At 44.7% G+C, this 21,359-nt stretch overlaps 1 protein-coding gene across 1 annotated transcript in view; it reads right to left on the reverse strand.

Annotated features, from left to right (window-relative positions):
* Nucleotides 1–21,359, reverse strand: part of DNAH11 (dynein axonemal heavy chain 11) — a 2,866,633-nt gene that overhangs the window by 1,104,127 nt on the left and 1,741,147 nt on the right. The window contains exon 53 of the mRNA XM_069211469.1: nucleotides 20,882–21,005. Coding sequence (XP_069067570.1) covers nucleotides 20,882–21,005 — 124 coding nt within the window. The remainder of the gene's footprint in view (nucleotides 1–20,881; nucleotides 21,006–21,359) is intronic.

Consider the following 21,359-nt stretch of genomic DNA (forward strand, 5'->3'; position numbering starts at 1 on the left):
GCAAGTGACCAGTAAATAGGTCTTTCCTGCCACTATAATGTATTGTGCCAGCAGCAACAGTATTTTACAGCCAGTTTTGCTGACAGCAGTACGGCCAGAAGATGAAGGCTATATTTTGCCCATGTACAAGTGCTTCCAAAATTTAGTTAAAAGGAAACTGAGTAAAAGCGTGATCAAATAATTTGACACTTTGTGATTATGGTGTGTACCCTGAACTTTGCTCCCAGAATATCGATGGGACACAGTATCGAGGAGAAAATATTGAAAACAAATATGGACAGGTAAGTATGTCTAGATTTTCTATATCCAACTCCACATACCTATATCTACGAAGTACGTAGATGTGGAGTCAGGAATAGGAAACCTGTACTTTTCTATATGTACTTTTGATATTTTGTGTCTCTATATTCTGTCCTCAAAATTCTTATACCACAATATTATGGAGGTCAATATAACATAACATGTATTTGTAAAGCTCACATAACCCGTAGGTATCTGGGTGCTGAATAACAGATGTTTATTGTTACCCAACTCAATGGTACTCATTTTAACGACATCAGAATTTTGGATGAAAGGCTGAGTGGACCTGCTGGGATTTGAACCTGTGACCATGAGCTTGAACACAGGTGTCTAAAGTAGATGCCTTAGTCCACTAAGCCACAAGACCCGGCTAGCCAGCACTATATTCTGCGATTAAGTGTGTCCGCCTAAATAGCTTATGGGGAACCAGGGATATGAATTGTACAATTTTAAGACAAATGGTACCTAGAAAAAGTTAAGAACTGTACAGTTCACGGAGATCTAGGACCTTTGTGCATTTTCAGGCTGACCACAATGGAGTGGGGGTCGGCTCTACCAACCAGGTATTCCTGGTCAAAGGTGTTACCTGCAACTGTTGTGAAAGCTTCTTTCAGTAAGTCCTACAGCCCCTTTCTCCTCAGTGCAGGTTTCTGGGCACCAGGTCTCTCTCCAGTCAGGTCTCCTCATTAGTCAGCTGGGCCCCTTAAGAGTCTAGAGTCTTTCTGATTTTTGTGCGCCTGAAGCAGGTAAACAGAAGGCCAACTACTTGATTGTTAGTTAGCGGTTACAGTAGGATGCAGGAGTATGTGAGTCTGGTGTGAGTACTAATCTTCCAGTAGGAGTCAGAAGTCAGGATCCTTCCTCCGGCCGAAGAAGGCCTGCTATTCTCCCTGCTGGCTGAGGGGGCACCACCCAGGAAAACCAAGACAACTTGCTCTGGAGCATGGAGCACCAGCCCCTGGATGCTAGCCAAAACTAATATGCCCTGTGAGGAAGAGAAGAGAATTAGAGAGGGTGAGGTCCAGTTGGGAGCCCTGCCAAGTGGACTCCCAGTGCAAGGTTAAAGGAGGTGGCTGCTACACATATCGAGTCGTTATGCATGTGTAGATACAAGTTGGTGACCACCTTATGCTAGAAGAGATCTGCTGCAAAGATAGCTGTGAAAAAAGTGCAGTGAAAGCAAAGTCTGTGTGGCACTGTTGAGGCAACCCCGTATGCCAGGAGGGGCCACCATGGAAGACACTGCCTGTTAACAAGAGCTGAAGACTGTGCAGGACTGTAGGGGTGAACCCATATGCCAGGAGTGTCTGCCGTAGTACAGACGGCAGTGAGGTGAGGGCCATCACCTTGAGTGGCAGTGATGCTGTAACCCCGTATGCCGGGAGGGGCTTCCAGAAATAATTGTGCTGTGAGGATTGGGCAGAAGCGCGAGAACTGTGAAGCCATGATGATTCGTAGGTCAATAAGAGCATTGATGACTGCACCTGACTTGCAATGTAGACTGAGTGAGGATGTCATGGACACATTTCCACATCACTGGGATCTGGCTCAGGAGCTTCAAAATCAACCCCTCCCGTCTGTTGGGGAGCACAGAAAGTACTGCGCTTGAGCACATCTGACCATGTAGGCTCAGAGGACAACTTGCACCTGCCGAGTGCTGTTGTACCTCCTGAGTGCAGCAGACTCTCCAAGCAGGACCAGAGCCTTGAGAGTGCCGGCAGATGGGGCACCCGCTAAGACGCTGCATGTTTACTCTCTGCTAGAGTGGGTAAGACTGGCTACAGGCTTTCTATGCTCCAGGGGACTTACTGCTAAGAGTGCGGTGGGAACAAGAGACTTTTGACTATTTTCTTAGAGTCAGAGTGGACTCTTAAGCTAAGACCTCCTAGTGAGTATTCCCTGAATGTTGCCACCAGTAAATGTGGAAAAACCCTGGCAACTCATTGCAAAGAGTGGGTGGGACAGGGATTTGCTAGTGAAATACGAGAGCCCCGACCTCAAGGGAGAAATGTGTTGGATACAAATGGCATAACCTTCCTTTGCATGAGAAGAGTCAGTTAGAAATAAAATACTTTTTTATTATAAAAATAAGTATTTGACTAGACTTTGATTTTACTGATACTTATATGCGCTCTGAGTTATGAGGTGTATTTATTGATCTGTATCCACACCTCCCCCCGAGGGAACCTTACACTGCACATTCACAGCTACCACTGAGAGTGAAGTACAGAAGAGGTACATGGCCCAGTTGCGCAGGATCCATAGTAGGTTGTGGCCCGGGACATCAGGAGTAAAAGGCCTCAACCCGTATGGTAGGGCCCAGTAACCCCTGTGTGCCCTGTGGCCCTCTGAAAGGGTGTCTGATAAGGAGTGACTTATGAATATATAAAGTAGTCTTTTTCTACATGGCAAATGTCTCATTGAAGTGCATGTAAACTGCAGTCTAGGCACAAGGCAGAGGTGTTCATGGCCAACATATGTTTTGTCACTTATGCAGGTGGTGTAAATCCATCCTGCATACCAGATGACTTCTTTTCCCTCGCCACAGGTGCCCTTTCTGAACCATTCACAATAGACTTACAGGGAAGTTAAGTAGGAAGCTCCAAAGTACACCACATATTTTAGAGGGGAAGGACAGGCACCTTACTACTGTTTAGAAGCGGTAAAGTTCACCGTGTCCTAAAGCTAGCAAAAATAGGGTCCAGAAAAAGATGAAAAATACGTGAGGACCGATTTTCTACAATAGGCATTTCTTTTCATTAGGTGAGTGTGCCCATATCACAAAATGCCACTCCCTTACCCCACTCAAGGGACTAGCTGCACTCCACTTTCAATAACTACTTAATTTCAGATGAACTATAGGTTTGTGGCTGCCATTTCAATGGCAGGTCATTTGAGTTGCACGCAACAGGTGCTGTCTCAAAAAATGTGCAGAAACATATTACCAATTTGTGATATTTGCAAGATAGATAATGTATGGCACAGCAGTGTATGTATGGCTTACTGCACACTTTCTGGACAAGCACCATGAGGGCCATTGAAAATATATATATCACAACCCACACTTCTATCACTTAATTAAAGTTAAAGCTATCTGAGATGCTAGATCACACATCACCGATTTGTATGCTGATTACATGTAAACACCTGGTACCATTGCTCAGACATTTCGAAACCGAAGTTTAAGGGCCTTATTTAAGGAAAGTGGTGCTGCACACTAATGCTAAAGCGGTGCTAACTAAACATTTAGATTTGACTCTAAACCCATCTAGCGCCAAAATATCAGAGTTAGCGTCATTTTTAGGAAGCGCCAACCCACCTTGGGTCAAATAGCGACAATGATATGCAAGGTACGCGTTCCCTTCCTAAACATTACGCTAGCCAACCAGCGCCATATTTACCTCCAAATACTAAATCAATGCACACTAAGGAGGCGGACCTACAGAATGACTCTAAGGCCGATTAGTGTTTAACGCTTGGTCAGACAAGGCGTTAAAGTGCTGTTAAGCACATTTCCATGGGGAAACACTGTGGAGTCACCATGTTGGGCACATAGATGCCCACCCCAACCCCCAGCACCACCATCACCCACACCACAGGGACAATACAGGATGGGGGAGCCCACCCCAGGTAAGTATTCGTACTAGTCTGTTGTGTGCCACTGGAGGCCACTTACATGGGGCCCCCTGGATGGCGCTGGTTGTGTTGGGATTGTCCTGGGGACACTTGTCCCCTGTGTTGCTACATTGGGGTTGTGCAAATGGGGTCCTGTCAATACTTTCACAGGCAACATTTTTTTGGCTGCTTGTACGACCATAAAATGACACTAGGCTGACTAGTGCCAATTTGTTTGCTGCTAATCAGTCTAGTGTCATTTTTGGCCCACTAGCACCACTTTCCCTAACGCCATCCCTCACTGGCTAGCATCTTTTCTTTAGATGCTAACTAGTCCTTAGCTCAATTGTGCGTCTTTTTTTTTAATATGGTGTACGGATGGCGCTATGGAATGGCGTTAGTTTGCGCTAAATGTTTTGAAGCACAACTGCACTAGCACAGTTGTGCATCATTTTCCATAAATATATGCCCCCAAGTCCAAATACATCTACTGTGTTCAACACACATGGCTAAAGTGGTGGCTGAGCAGAATAAACTGACTGAGTGTAGCACGTGAATATCTGGTGGATATTACTTTCCTGATAACACATCAGAAATCAGTGAGACAGAGGGATGTGAAGAGACATCAGAGAAGAGGGAAGAGTAAGGAGGAGGCCTGCATCCTATGCAAGCCAAAGGGTCAAGGCCATTGTCCTCTGAAGAAGAAATAGTTACTGGCACAGCAAGGCCACAAGAACAGTTAACACAAAGGAACAGTTAAGGGTATTCATGTGGTGGATGTCATCTGTGGGTCAGCCATGTCACCTCTACCAATGTCCTTTCCAATCCACCTAACCACTTTATAATGTTGGCAGCGAAGTAGCTGTTTAGCCTCTTACAATAGTTTTGGGTGGAATAATCACATTAGACTTCTGTGAACCCTTAACAGCTGACACCACTCATCTTAAGAGTTACTGGATAGTTAGCTGAATTGCTATTTTGCTCTCTAAAGTGGACTATCACCTGTGAGGGTATCCTGGCGGTGAGCAGGAGTGTGCTGAGGAGTAATATTGTGGATTTCATAATCTCAGTAAATTTGTTTGGCGTGCTTAATGGCTTTCTTACAAATATTCAGGTGGGCTCTATAGTTCTGTTTTGTGCCTCTTAGTTAGTGTTCTTCTAGTACCATGCATGGGTACTTCAGGGGAGCAGTGTGCCAAGGTGCACTGCATGATTTAGCTCTTGATGGATGACAAAAGGAATTTTTTTCCATGAAACATTTCGAAGATTAAGAAAATGTATCAAAGGCTTTCCTACATGAGAGATTCTGGTCATCAATGTTTTAAGCAGGTTGCCAAGGTGAAATACCTTATTATTCCCACAATAGTTGTGTGGCAAGCATGATTTAGCACTGAAATGGATGGTAAAGTTGTTTTAATAAAAATGTTGTTGAATTATTTAAATTTAAGAAAACACGGTTTGACCGTATTCATGGTTTCAGACCATGGTGGTCATTATGACTTTGGCAGTCTTCCGCCTACCATATTACGGGTACTGCTGGATTTCCGCCACACTTTGGGTGGAAATCCCGCAGTAGTCATGCTGCGGGTGGAGGTGTGTATGCAAGTGTAGGTGAATGAGTGTATGCTGGTGCATGTGGGTGTCTGTGTGCATTTATATGTGGGGAGGGGGTGCTGTGTCTAGAGGAGGAGGGGTGGGAGTAGGGGGTGATGTGTCTGGAAATGGGGTTTAGTGCTTGCTGGGGGATGGGGGGGAGTCACGTACCCGTGACAGGGAAGAAATTCCCTGTCACCGATAGCCTTTCCACCAGGGTTTTCGTGATGGTGCTGCCACTGCGGAAACCCTGGTGGAAAGGCGGCTCCTAATACAATCGACAGTGTTCTGTGGACCGCCAGGTCGGAAATGCATATCTCCGGCCCAGTGGCTCTGACTGCCCTGGTAGTATGAGTGGAGATGTGGCGGGATGGCAGAGGCCAACTCGCCACACTCATAATGTAGCCGTCTTCACCACCAGCCTGTTGACGGTGAAACCACCACCTTTGCCCTAGCAGTCAGGTGGCCACCAGGGTCATAATAACCTATAACCACCTATATGTTTTTGTATAAATAGTGTCCATTTCTTGCTGTGTGGGCCTCTATGTACACTAGTCAATTCCCAGGTTCTTCAGGACCTGAATTTGTAGAATGTAGAGAGGATCAATAAGAACCTCCAACAATGTCTTCCAAAATAATGCAAGATGCCAGCTCCAAACCATGGTATGATGGCATACTTCCAGCGTGAAACTTGTATTCATAGGATAAGCCCTGGGATAAAGTGAAGTTTTGAATATACCAAGGTTAGAGTGAGAAAGGGAATAGTGATTTGTCCTCATTTTTAGGTCGAGCGTGCAAGCGCTTTGACCTGTTGTAAGTATTGCAGGCTTTAACCACGCCCACCTCACACCCATCACTTTCACTGGTTCGTGGGCTTGCCTTCCAAAACTCTCGTGATGTCATTGGTAAATGCTTTACGTTTGTCCCACCTCAGGCCAGTTTTGTTATCGCTTTGCAGACTAACCCTGTTACATGGATAATTGCATGATGGCCAATATACTTCAGCGTGGGTGAACTATTTTTTTCTTTTGTCTCTCCCCTTCTTGTTCCATGGCAGCCATGGCTCTCACAGTACCAACAGCGCACACTCCACTGGCACAGTATTGGAGCGCTGGTCACATTGTTCACACTGTTACGTAAACAGAATAGTTTCATTTGGATCTCCCCTTCACGCTCCATAGCTTTCCCAAAACCACATATAATTGATAAATGCTTTACTAAAAACACAGAAATCTGCAACATGGATCTCCAGGCACAGTTGGAGAGCTGATACTACAATATTCACACCATTTGGGAAAAGTCACCACATAATGCATTGCAAGCATTCTTTTTCGAAACATTTTTGCCCATAAATCAACCTGTGGTGGTCCTAGGACAATGGGACCACCACCAAAACGTTCACCACAGCCTGCTCTTTCTGTCTAGATCATCTCTGAGTCCCCACACTAGGTCATTGGGGACCATAAAATAATAACCCCTCCTTACATTCAGTGTCTTTTTAATCTCTCTCATGGATGGAACTTTTGTTTTACATCTGAGAGTAGTTTGTGTTTGTACTATCACTGTAGTAGACCTACTAGCCCTGAAAATATGTAATGCACTATGTTCTCTAAGGGTTAAATATATGGTACACTGCAACACTTTCAGTCATTTTCTTTTCATGTAATTTTGTTCTCTAGGGGCTAACTATATGGTAACATGACCATGTTTCTTACAAATGCTATTTTCATTGTGGTATCGGCTAGGGGCTGTTCTGAGCAGTACAGTCTAATGCCAAATGTTTATTTCTGATAAAGGTTCTTATTGGGTTTATATGATAATTGTATCTGTTTTATTAATCTGTCCTTATTGAAATTATGACCACAGTTCAGGCCAATTTAACATCCTTAATACACCATGACTGTTTGAACACTTGATATGTTTGGGTGACCCTTCAGGTTTATTCCTCTCGTTACTGCTCTGTGGCTGCCTTGTTTTGGGAATTGTGTTAGCCAGTAAATGCAAGTGCTTTAGTTATATGCACGGCCACTGGAGTTATGTGGCAGGAAAAGACCAAATATGAGGCAGGGTTGACCAATTTATGTGGTAAGAAAAGTCCAGTTTTGAATTTACAATGCCAACAGCTCTAACTCAAGCAAATGTGAGACCCATTGCATTGCAAATGCTTGTTGGTAATTGACCTGTTTTTTAAAAGACAAAGTGAATGAAGAAACTGCTGGCCTACAAGTAGGCAGATCGTTAGGTAGAGCATACAGTGGGAGATATGGGTCCAGAACATGAGAGATGCTTTATAATAGACTCTTCAGTCGAGTAGTTTGCGCTCAGGGCAACAAGTCTGTCTTCTTTATGGCAGAACAGCTACCTAAAAGAATACGCACTCTACAAAGCCAGAATGTCGCCACATAGAGATTTGGTTGGGACTGGCAGCACCCTACAGTAACAAGCAGTTAAGTGAGTGCACCTTTGCATGCCAAGTAGGACACTGAAACCACATAGTTCAACCCAGGAGTACACACACTGGCACACCACATGTTGATGCAGCTACGCTGGAGCCTGTACTGGAATTGGGGTGGCCATATCAAGCCCTGGACTGCCAGCAGTTGGTCACTAATTGGGCAGCTATTCCTGGATGCCAGAAGGTAGTGTCATTTTGTTCAGACTAACTATTTACATGCTTAACACACATGCACCCATATACACCACAGAACAACACCTCCACCCCCACCCCACCTGTGCCCCAAAGTGAAAATCGTGGCACATTCTGGCCTCTGACATGGATTTTTTGGATGGAACTAAGACAAAATGGTCCTTCATCTCTGCTTATGCTTTCAGTTTTGAGGAAAAGAAGCTAAGGTCAGGGCCCAAGAATCCTCCCTGCACCCATGCCGTGTGAGTCCCTTAATTGTAACAGAGCTTTAGCAAGACTGTAATCTTGTGTGCTAGAGAGGGTGTACTTGTTTGTTTGTACTTTGAAACAAGGTCAAAAGGAACTCTGTGTATGGAGGGTCCTGAATATTCTGGAGCATGCTGGCTGATCTGAAAACCGTTGTTATTTCAGTAGCATTTGTTAAATACTGAGGGGCATAAACAAATTCGACGCACAATCAGCGCAAACGTTGCTCCATATTTAAACTCTGACGCCCAAGCCTGCGGACGACAAAATTCCGCCGTGTGCGTCATTTTTTGGATGTCGCAACCCGCCCTGCGTTAATGATATGCAGGGTAGGCGTTCCCGTCCCAAAAATGACGCAAACGGCTGTGCGTCGTATTTATGCTTCCGGGCAAAAATGAGACTCGGCCGGGAGGCGGAGCAAAAAAATGACGCACAGCCCGATGTGCATCAAAATTTAACGCCTGGGTCAGGGCAGGCGTTAAAATGGGGCAAACACACCTGTATTTAAGCAGAACACACAGAACAAACAGCAGAGCAGCAGAGCAGCAGAGCAGCAACAGGTAGACATGGAGGTGATTCTTATCCAGCGTGCACGTGGACGCAGAGCCCAGCAGCAACAACAGCAGCTACCACAACACCAGCAGGGACCCCAAAGGCAGCGTAGAAGGCAGGAGAGGATATTCCGCCCAAGAACAACCCTGCATGGCCTCAGGGAACATGACATCATACAGAGGTACCGGTTGACCTGGCAGGCCATTCAGCAGCTGCTGCTCAACATTGAACCGCAGTTGGCCCCCACTTTAGTGACACCCCGCACCATCCCAACAGAAACAAAGCTGCTTGCCGTACTTCACCTGCTGGCAAGTGGCTCATTTCAAACAACTGGTGCCCTGGTTGGCGGAATATCACAACCATCATTCTCCGCATTTCTGCCAAAAGTACTGGATGCCATCATTCGCCTGACACCCCTCCACATCTGCTTCCCTAACACACTGCAGAAGCAGCAGGAAACAAAACAGGGGTTCTACCTCATCAGTGGCTTCCCACACGTCCTTGGTGCAATCGACTGCACACACGTACGCCTTGTGCCACCTGCTGCAACAGAACACCTCTACCGCAACAGGAAGCACACACATTCAATCAACGTGCAGGCCATAGTCGATCACCAGGGATTGATCACCAACATCGTGACAAAATATCCTGGGAGTGTACATGACTCATTCATCTTCCGTCACTGCACCATCAACCAACACTTCCAGGATGGACGGTATGGCAATGGACTACTTGTTGGTAAGTACAGAAACCTACTTATATTCACACTGCACAGCAACCCTCTAGGACACACAACACATACACCACAACAGCAACATCTAGACAGGAACACACTGAGGTCCTGACATCACTAGCCATGTTTCTTAACTCACCATTGAACCTGTCACACATCGCAATTTACTGTACAGCCTAATGTGAAGACATTAATGAGTGTGGTTGCCTAAATGTCACCTTGCAAATTGTAAGTGTCACAATGACCTTTACATTAATACATTGCATAAGTTTCAAGGTATGGGATGTACAGGGTACTTTGATATGAACGTGTTAACAACACTTACAATTTTAATTGTGCATGGAACTATCATCTCACCCTCAGTGAAGACACACGGACACCTGTATCACAAGACACAATGCTAGGGAGGGCACACTACTGCAAATCCAAAACATACTGCTGACAAACGGTTAGCAGACAAAAACTTGCTCAGCCAAGGAAACAACACAATGCAGATGGTATAGCCTACAAGTATAGGATGTCACATTAGTACACAAAAGAGTCACAGACAACACAAGACAACTACTGCCATTAAAGGTCTTTTCAATAGTGCCAGCTACATCTACATGATCCCATTCTGTGTTTTTCTTTCAGCTGATCAGGGGTATGGCATCCAGCCATGGCTAATGACACCATTTGGGAACCCGAGTACTGCTGCAGAGCGGGCATACAACAACGCCCATAAGAGGACACGCAGCATTGTCGAGCGGACCTTTGGGATCCTCAAGTCAAGGTTCCGCTGCCTTGATATCACTGGCGGTAGCCTACTATATTCCCCTGAGATGGTCTGTAGGATCATACTCACATGTGCAATATTGCACAACATTTGTGTAAAAAGGAACATTCCCCTCCTCGAACCAGACCCATACATGCCTGAAGACGAAGAAGAGGAGGATGCTGGCCTGCAACAGGAGGGGGAACAACCAAACACGGCTGCTGGAGTGCGTAGGCGCCAACACATTGTAAATAATTTCTTTGCATAATTATCACCATCACCACTTAATGCACTATTGTAAATAAACACTGATAACAAACACCACATCATGGTTTGGCCTATTCATTTCTGCCCACCTTTAGCTTGAAATATCTGAAGAAGAATGTCGTCTCATTGAGCAATAATGATATAACAATCATCACACACAAAAATACACCACAAATGTAATGGCCACCATACAATGGTCAAATACACACACAATGTAAATGTCAGACATCCTGTACAGTTCACCTTTGAAGGGCAATAACTGAGGACCACACATATGACTCACATACATGTAGTAAACATGGATCATCGCAGCAGATGGCACACAACTAAAACACCATCACTCAACTAGGGGAAAACAGGCCTCATACATCAGGCAGTTCACATGCTAATGCTTCAGGAACAGGAATGTAGTACTAGACTCTTGCCAACAGTAATTCCAACTACTTACTATCATTGCAATGACTATCTGTCACTAGAGTTACACATAAGCAGAACATACACAGCACAAGTGCTACACCCATGACAAGCATCCAGCACATCACATCCCATCTACATGTCAGCCCTTTTCTAAAAACATTACACACACTTGCAGCTGCTCACACCCCACCTGTCTGAAGAGGTCCCTGGAATGCCGATTTGTGTGCACTGAGATTCCCTCATCTACACACACATACTCACAAGAGTCATCCAGGGTGCCACACCCTTTCCTATGCCTACCATTGTCATAGTACCATCTCACTGCATGGAACTCAGCTCATATAATACACTGGCTTGGAGTTTTTAAGGCCTGGAATCACCTGTAGATTGATTCTTCTGTGAAAGGTACTGTAGGCTAATTATCAGCAAATCTCATCTGACAGGACTAGTGAGCCACTAATGGAGGCCACACCAGTGATCCCCTCCATGCACACCACCCAAATGTACATGCCCCGTCCCTGCTGATGCCTCCTACTGCATACATGTTTGAATTTGAGCTATTACATCATTAAGCTTTGACACTAATGTTGCCGTAGAAAACTTTATCAGGGTTCATGTGTCACCTTCAAAACAACACAGGACATACAGTGTGACATCTCAACTGTCTACTGCTCCCTCTGACCAGTCCTAGTCAGAACACTTGATCATGTAATTACTGAAAGAACTTGTTCCTGATTGACCCAGCATCCTGTCAGCCTGACTGGCACCTGTCCGTGGGTCACTCTACAGATACCTGGGGTCCACCTATGGACCACACATGCTGTCCAAAACCTCTTGTACCTCAGACACTAATTTGTCATTAGCCTCATCAATGTATACAGTGGGCTACAAACAACTCCGACACAGAGCACCTCTGCCAGCACACAGACAGCAGCAGCACCTCCAATTGACCCTGCGGCATTCCAGGCTTTAGACCGCAAAATGGACAAGTTCATTCGGAAGGTGGACAAGCTGAGCCAGGATGTGGCATACATAAAGAAGCGGGTCAGGTCCATCAGGCGGACCCTACGGAGGGCCAACCTCTAGGACTTATATGGTCTATTTTAATTTATCCCTCCCCTCTCTCCTCTTTCCTTTTTATCATGATAGGTGGGTTTTGGGGATTAGTGTTAGGTTAGTATAGGTTGTTAGCTTAGTTAGTGTTAGGGAGGAGGGTGGGGGGTCCTTATTCTTTCTATTTTTCATTTTTGAGTGTGTGGGTGGGTGGGGGTCAATGTTGGGATTCCTGTCTGTTTAGAAAAAAAAAAACAATAATAATAATAATAATAATTATAAAATATATATATATATATATATATATGATTGTTTAGGATAGTATAGTATGTGTGTAGGTTAGTATGTGTTGTCCTGCATGTGTCCTGTCTCATAATGGTGGGTGGGGGGTTGATGTTTAGATCGATTCGTTATATGTGTAGAGTAAGTTTAGCTTAGGTTAGTTAGGGACAGTTGTGGGTTAGGAGTAGTCAGGTTAGATTAGTGTAGGTATGACTTTTCCCTTAGTTGCCTCTGGTGTGAATACTTATGAATAAATATATAGTTAACCCTTTGCATTATGTGTTAACTGCTACTTGATCATGGCATTGCCATCAGTGTAGGTGATTGTTGTTCTATGACATTTGTGTCCTATTCTACACACCGAAGAAAAAAGAGGTTTAAAATGGCAGCTACCCCTGTGCTTACTTGGTAAGTATCCACCATTTGATAGAACCACCATTTGGAGTTTACATGGATCACAAAGGATTTGTGTTGATGAGTATGTTTTCTACATCACAAAGTGTGCTTCCAGACTCGGTATTGTGGGTAATTTATTAGGTCGGACTGCAGTGTGATGTTCAGGGACATCATTGTATATGAGGTGTTGTTAACACTCTTGTCTTCTTGTCTTCATTACTAACATAGATCATGTGTGCAACAATTCAACATGACTTCCCTTCTTGGAAGTATACTCAGAAAGGGTGATTGATGCTGTGTTTAGTTGTGTTTGCTTAGATTAGACTGCATAATGTAATGTTTTAGTATTGCATGGTGCCCACATTTATCAGCCACCATTAGTTGACTTTGATTGCTATTGATGGAGCATTATTCTGTCCAACACAGCATGATTGTGTGTGGTTTCTCCCTTCATCAGTTATTCTCCTCAGGATGGTCAGGCTATGATGCAATCCTGGCCACTGCACAGATGTATCAGACTACATGATGTCAGGACAGTTGTATTGACAAGCTACATGGTTGTCACACAGGCACTTTTGAGTTATCTACTGCACAGTTGATGTGTCAAATTACACAGAGACATATTAGGTGTGCAAGTGCTCTTTATTGATAGGTGCTGTAGTGCAAAATGTACATTGTCCATGTTTGCTGAGTCCGTTCTAGTGCATTCTTACATGGTGATCCTACAGAAGGGGTGTGGATGATGCTCCTGACATGCTGGGGTGATGTTACAGACAGTGCAGAGGGACAGGATTTGCCGATTAGTAGGAGAGAGACATTCACTGGCAATGCTGACAAGTCATACAGTGGTTAGCAGAACAGTCATTGAGTATAGTTGTAGTGAGACTGGCAATTGACAAAACGTAGGACCTTGGTCAAAGTAGGCCATGGTGCAGGGACTAGTGCTTCCGGGTACTCTTCCGTGTGAATGTGATCTGTTCCATGTCTTCTTCTGATGTGTGTGTTGCCTGCTTTGTCCTTGTTGTTGTTGGTTGTGAATGGGCAACACACACCTCAGTGTTAGAAGACGTGGAGTCAGACATCCCGGTGGCTGCTCCCTGTGAAGGTCTTAAGGGCTTAAGGGCAGTACTGCAGCAAGGAGGGCCTGCTGGTTTTTGAGAATAGCAGCTACATCACGATGGTAGACAGCCAGGTCGGCCCTGAGGGAGTCATGATTGCATTTGTGCATGCAGTGGAAAGTTTGGGGTGCGAGGTGTTGCGGCAACTCCCTTACTGCAGTGGTGAATTCCTTTATAGTTTCTTGTAGTCCTTGCAGTATGGATGTTAGGGCTTGCATAGCTGCTGCCTGATCTGCAGATGACATCATGCACGAGCGCACCCCCTCAAGGCTGGCTGCCATATTTTGCATCCCCACCCGCACCTCCTTGGCCAGCTCCCGCTGTACTCCAACTACAGTTCTTTCAAAGCTGGTGCCAGTGTCGTCAGAGTCCTCAGCTGTGTAGGAGCTGGCAGGTCTTGCAATTGGGGTGGTGGGTGGTTCTTCTGTGATGGCTGCTTGTTCTGGGCTCCTCCTTGTGACTGAAGGTGGGGTCTGGAGGGTTTCAAGGACCTTTTGGATGGTCTCCTGGGGAATGTTTATGGGCTCGTCATCCATGTCATCAGGGAAATCAGGGACAGGCATACCGGCAGGAGATCCATGTTCCTCTGCAATGAAACAGGGTACAATTAGTGTGTCTGTGTTGTGACAATTTTTACGTAACATGCCAGCCTTTTGATTAATTTACTTTGTGATCTTGTTTGGTATTGGTATCTGCTGTCCTTCATATGGGCATTGTTATAGGCCTATGGCCCACCTGTGTGTCACATGTATGATATTGAGTTATCAGACTTGTCTGCCTAATCGCCTCTAGGTGTTGCTTTGTACCAAATAGGGAATAGCCATCTTTTTGTCCTACTCGACCCTCCGTGTATATCTATTCTTAAGGTGAGACCTTTCAGTGGCTGTGGTTGTTCTGATTGCCTTGGCAGCACACTTGCCTCTCAGGACCTGCCCCAATCCCTGATTGTTCACATTGACTTAGTTGTAATTGACGTGTGGCATATCCTATGCATGGCAATGTTATGATGTGATATGGATGTAGACATTGTTAATGTGTCCTGCTGATGTTGAGTAATGTGTGTTACATTGGATTGCCCTGTTTATCGTATGAATGTCCTATTTGGTCCTCTGACTGTGCAGGTGTATTTCAGTGACCAGTTGCATGTGTCCCCTCCTCAATGCTGTTGTCTGAGCAGTATGACATTTGTGATGTTGCCTTGTTAGCCAGGCACGTGAAGGACCCTGACACATGCAGCATGTGTGTGTCCTTAGTGCTGTGTCGCTCCTATTGCTGTTTACTTTGGCTGATGTATGTGACAACTATGGGCATTGACATATGAGTGTACTGGGGCCTTTGTCTTGTTTCAGGAGATTGTTGCAGATGTCATCCTCACCCCCTAATTTAGGTATGTATGTTCCATGGGGAGGCTACTGCCATTGGCTACTATAGCTGCACAGAGATCAGAGGTGTTAGTGTCAACTGTTGTTGCAGTTACATTGCAGTTGTTGTTTTGGCTAGTGGATTGCTGATAGGGCCCTAGTTAATGTAGGAGATATTTTGGCTGCCGAGTGCCAGGATGTAAGTTGGACGTAGTGGCCTTCCCTCCTGTCGAGGCTTTCCCTTAGCTCCATTGTTGTCATGACAGGATGCCCCCATGGGACTGTTGTTGGTGTTGTGTTATGTTGTACCCCAGCTTCTGTATGTGCAGGGCATGCCCCCCTGCCATACCCCTTTACCAATGCCACTCCATGTATATGCTGACTTACATGCAATGTGTAGTAGGTATTTCCCCGCCTGCTTACAGTCAACATTATTGTATTTTAAATCCCCACACAACTTACCCTGCATGTGCGTTGTCTCCTGGTAGTCTGCGCTGTCCTGTCCTTGAATCCCTGTGACGATCTCCTCAGGGATGACGGCTGCGACCATCTCCTCCATGTGGTCCAGGGCCTCCTGGTGTGCTGGACTCCCACCTCCAGTCTGCAGTGCTGCCTTCCTGTTCCTGGCCATTTTTTCCTTTGTCCTACGTTTGCAGTCATGCCAGCGTTTCTTACACTCGGTGACTGTCCTGCGTACTTCAGCCACACTGTTGATCTTGTCAACAATTTGTTGCCATATGGCCTCTCTCCTACTGATTGGCAACTTAGAGGTGATGAACAGTTGGTGCTGGTGTTCCGTCACCTCTTTAACCAGGATTTCCTGCTCCTCTGTACTAAAGCGACACTTTCTTTTTTTTCTATATATGTCCTGGTTCTTGTATGGATCATCCTGGCTGGTTCCTGGTCTGCTGTCATCTTCCTGGGGTCTGTAGTGGCATCTGGGATCCATTTTGACTCTCCTCTGCTGAAAGGGCAGTGTTCGCGGGTATTTTTGACGCTATTGCGTAAAAAAAACGGTGCATATCCGGGTTGCGGTGCCGTAAATCGACCCACAGTCATTTACGTCGCGTTAACGTCGTTTTCCTTTACGACTTGATGCCGCGATGTGCGTAAAAAAAAAGGACTCCCACCTGTTGATTGCGCCGCCGTGTGTCAAAGTATAAGTTTGACGCCCGCACAGCGCATTGAAATGGCGTTAGCCGGCGGTAAAATGTTTGACGCAAAACTGCGGCGGCGCAGCTTTGCGTCAAAAAGTATAAATATGGCCCTGACCTTTTCTTTTTTAGAAAACACTGTTATCCTCATTATTCCAGTTGGTTCAAATGAACAAAAGCAAGAATTCAACACTCAAAATAAACAATACTCTTAAGGAAAAGCCTTCGACTGGAATGCTGGTTTCCATGTGACATGAAGGTCTTTAGGCACGCTAGTAGCTCCACTGATACCCCACATACCTTTTCTAATGCTTCATCATTCTACACCTGGTTTTGTGTGGATGTCCCAGGGCTTTTTTAAACTTAACCCTTCCAATACTAAGCTGCTGATAGAGCTGGCAAGCTCTGCTTGCCTTGTCTCACTGCCCTGGCCTCCAATTATGGGACTCTGTCCTTCTCCTTCTGCAACTGTTCATAATTTAAGCATATTTCATGATGCCAATCTTACCTTCAGTTCATGTAACAAAAATCTTAAGCAAACGTTTCACTGGGTTATAAACATTCTTGCCCAGTCTTCTATTGATCATAGGAATGCTATTTTATTATTAGTTGCTTAGAAATCTGTGAATGAACCGCATATGATCCAAAATGCAGCTGCTTGCCTGGTTTATAGAATTCCCAAATATCAGTATGTCTCTCCATTTATGAAGCAACTTCACTGGCTCCCTGTGCATCAGAGAATAATATTGAATGCTGTTGTAAGAAAATGGGTCATTAGTTCTGAATGAGTTGGGTCCTTTACCAGTGATAAAAGTCTGCATCCTTCCATCTACTGGGAAACAATTAATAAATCTGCATTCTTCTATCTACTGCGAACCAAGTACCTCATAGTAGCACTTGACTCTTTCAGGATAGCGAAGCAGAGCAGTCCCAGGCGTACTCAGGGGAGGGGGTATGGTCTATTACCCCAAGCAAGCAAAAATCAACACTCACTAAATCAGACCCAATCAGTGATTTGACTTATAAAAGGACTACTCAATACTAAACATGACTTAACAAATATATACATCTAGGCAAGTTGAAATACATATGCTGACACATTCTAATAGTTCACTCTCCTAGCAACCACTGATGCATAACACCACAGTTTCCTCCTACCTTTGCTATGAGGGGTAGTTATCTAAAGCCAGGCCTACCAGTTTTGTCGGGGTTTCACCACATTAATAAGAAGCAGAAATATATCATACAAAACTGTTGGAACACAGTTAAAAACACTATGGGTGTAACATCTTACAATCACATTCGTTAAGGCCTGTCCTGGCTCACTATCAACCTTGTAATTATTATAGCACCTCAAAACATCTCAATGACCTTTAATTGACTGATTTTGGGCTAGGAAATGAAACCTGTTTACAACCTTGATTAAACCATATAATACTGCTTTGTCATTTTTGTCATTCTTAGTAAATAACTATAAATTCAATACAATGTGCGCAAGAATCTTTCTTTTACTTTTCACACACTGCAAGCACACTCCTAAGACCCATCAACTGCAGCCTTCAGGTTCCAGAGCTGAGCTGCTTGAAAACCGATAAAAGTGTCCCCTGGTCCTGTATATAATGACCTGGGAGACCTAGGTTGATTTTTGGGTTACATTCTCTGGTGGCTGCTGCACGTCTGACAGCCTCCGCAGCACTGAACAATATTGATGGTAGTGCTCCTGTCCTGTCTGGGGATACCACAGAATAGAAAATATCAAGGGGGAATGCACTCCACAGAATTCTAGCATGTTCCTAAATTCTTGCATATTTTATTAGCTGCCTCACGTAGCTTCCCCCGTGCTCTGGGTTTTCTCAGCTCCAATGAAGCTTCATGGCACATTGCTCTTTTTCCTATTTAAAACGTACACAGTGCCACTCTGCTTCTCCATCAAGCACCTAGGTCAGGAGTGGAGTCTAAGCCCGCATGGCTCGGGCTGCTCTCTGTCCAGTGAACACTGCTCTGTGGTGACACAGGAGGCAGCACCTGGATTCTCCCGCTTTTGTCAGTGCAGAAAGTGGTCATGGAGAGGTGTACCCCACACCATTCAGATATGCAAATAAGAAGCAGGGGTATGCACATGGCAAGTATCCTGGGTCTAGCCTCCTCAGGATCAAAATGCTGAGGGAGTGCTGCAGCACTCCATTTCATCTCTCCTGGGGAGGTGGGGGTCTCTAGGACATTTTGTTTCTTGTGTCGGTCCCTGGGGGATAGGTTTCCAGGGGGGCAAAAATCATCTTGTGGGAGGGGTAATCTAGGCACACCTCCTCCCATCTCTTGGTCAATCGAACTGACCCCCGGGTCACAGCATTAAACAGGTTTGATGAAGGAAATTATTGTGGAGTGTCATGCGATTATTTTTTCCTTGGGGGAAAGTGTTGTGTCTGTGAACTCCTCTGTGGACAGTATGTTGCATGACTCTAGCCTATTCTATGAACCTTCTGTCGAGCTGCTTCTTCATCAGAGTCCTTGCTACAAAAACAATTTTACAAACAAAGTGCACTTATGGAAACAATAGTGCAAACCCCGTTTTGCTGTTTGCATAATACTGAATGGTGCAAATAGGTTTTGCTCCAGTATATACTACTTAAAGAGCTTGCACTAGTGAAAAAAAGATTTGAACTATGGAACCAAATTTAACACATGTACTTCATATAAATAAATTTAGATGATTAATAGTGATTTTAATAATGAAATGCTGGAGCAAACTGATTTCCACTATTTTGCTACTTAGTCAATGGAATGGAACACATTTATATTCTTCAAACATAATCCAAACTTTTAAGAGGAGAAAATGTCCTTTCACCGCTTCGTACTAGGTAAACACAGCAAAAGAAGTTTGAAACCAGTGAATGCCATGTCAGAGCTGGTGCAAGCACAGTTTGATCCATTCTTTATTACACAAGAAGATAAAATAGTGAAGAGGGGGTTGCCTTTTCTGCTGTCCTGAGAATTTCTCCAATACGACCTTTGAGCTCCAAATACAAATCGGACATACTTTCCCATGTTACCATGTTATGCCAGTCCACACCCTGATGGGGTGGGCCTGCCCTACAGGGCGATGGTACACCCAATATCAGGAAAAACAAGCTCTCTCCTGTACATGTCCTAAATCTTCAGTTGAAGCCCAGGTTGCAAAGGGACCCAGAAACCCTCTGTGCTCCCTCTCAAAGGGCGGTGTCTGGGGGGGCATTGGGGGACAATGGGGTGCCCAGTAACCGTGTGCTACTTCCTGCGTATTCTTCCCAGGGTGTAATGTGGCATGTATTTCACTGGCAGAGGGTCTGTTCCGTCACTTGCATGTGCCACATCTCAAGGAAATAAAGGACTGCCCCCTCACACTGTGCATCAGCGCAAATTACAGTAGAGGCTGCACAGGCATCTGCGTCCAATTCTTCTAGAATGCACAACTGTACCAGAAGCTCAACAAGCATTTGCAATGCAATGGGTCTTGCATTTGCTTAAGTTAGAGCTGTTAGCTTTGTAAATTCCTAACTGGACTTCTCTTGCCACATAAATTGAAAATGAAAAGTGAAATATTTGACATAAGTGGATTCAAAGCGCCATGACCACCATGAGCATGAGTGCGAAGGAGACACACAAAAGGAAAAAAGAAATTTGCTTGCAGTCAAACATATTGGCAAACGTGCAATTCTATATGTAACAGGGTCGATGGCCAAGGCGGTAACAAAACCGCCCCAAGGAGGGACAAACGTAAAGCATTTACCAATGATAACAAAGGATTTTGAAAGGCAAGCCCATAAACGAGTGATAGTGATGGGCGTGCAGTAGGTGTGGTTTAAAGCCCACAGATCGATCACAACAGGAAAGAGCACTTGCGCGCTCGATCTAAAAAGCAGATGTCAAAACGCACTATTTTTCGTTTTCACTTCTGTAACCCAGCCCATGGTCTCTGGTCTCATTGTTCTGCTTGACACACAGCCACTCCTACAACAGCTGGCAGTTTTCCGAGACTATACACACAAACCTCATCAACGGAACTGCTTGTTCGTCCTGTTTATAAATGAAGACGGATTTGTTTTCTATGTTAACAGTCAGCAAAAATAAGCTCTAATTTCCAAAATGGCGAATCATGAGCATGTCATCATTTGATTCAATGAAAGCACCAAGCAAAGACACTGCACCGACGATCTATATTTTTAAAATGTCTCTTAAAGGTCAGCAAGTCTGCACAAGTTACGCGCACTGCAAGTTAAATGGGTCTACCGGCTTATCCCAACAATTTGCCCAGAGAAAAACCTCAAAGACAAATTATCTCTTTTTAAAGTTCACAGTAACCACTGATAATTTGTCACTGGGAAGAGATATTTCAAAAATGTGTTGCTCTAATTACCTGATGCCAATAAGTCATTAATCAGCACAAGGAAGTGTTCGTCTGGAACCTGGGCATCTGTTAACAGAAACACAGTGGGCATGTTCTTGGCTCCTGTCTTGATGTACAAGTTGGCAAGGTCTACCTGTAAGTAAATAAAGGTATAATTTATTTTTTGCTAAAATGTTAACAATGTGCCATATGCCTCCTGTGTAGCTTTATGTGTTTCACGCCAATTTCTTTCTGTTTACTTATCTAAACATTGAAAACATTTCACGGTTTTTGCAATTCAATGAAGAGAACCTGTGTTTTGGCACACCAATGTGCCAGCGCGGCTAAGGAAAGGCTGTTAATCAATGAAAACACATCTTTGCAGAGCAGTGTCTGATATTGCAGCAGGGATGCCAAGCAATTCCCAATAAAGTCTCTCTAATTGCTCAAACAACAACCAGACACAACGAGCAATGCCTGCTGCATGAGTCTGTTTCTGCAGATCACG

This window comes from Pleurodeles waltl, chromosome 10 (genome assembly GCF_031143425.1).
Source record: "Pleurodeles waltl isolate 20211129_DDA chromosome 10, aPleWal1.hap1.20221129, whole genome shotgun sequence".
Classification (NCBI taxonomy): domain Eukaryota; kingdom Metazoa; phylum Chordata; class Amphibia; order Caudata; family Salamandridae; genus Pleurodeles; species Pleurodeles waltl.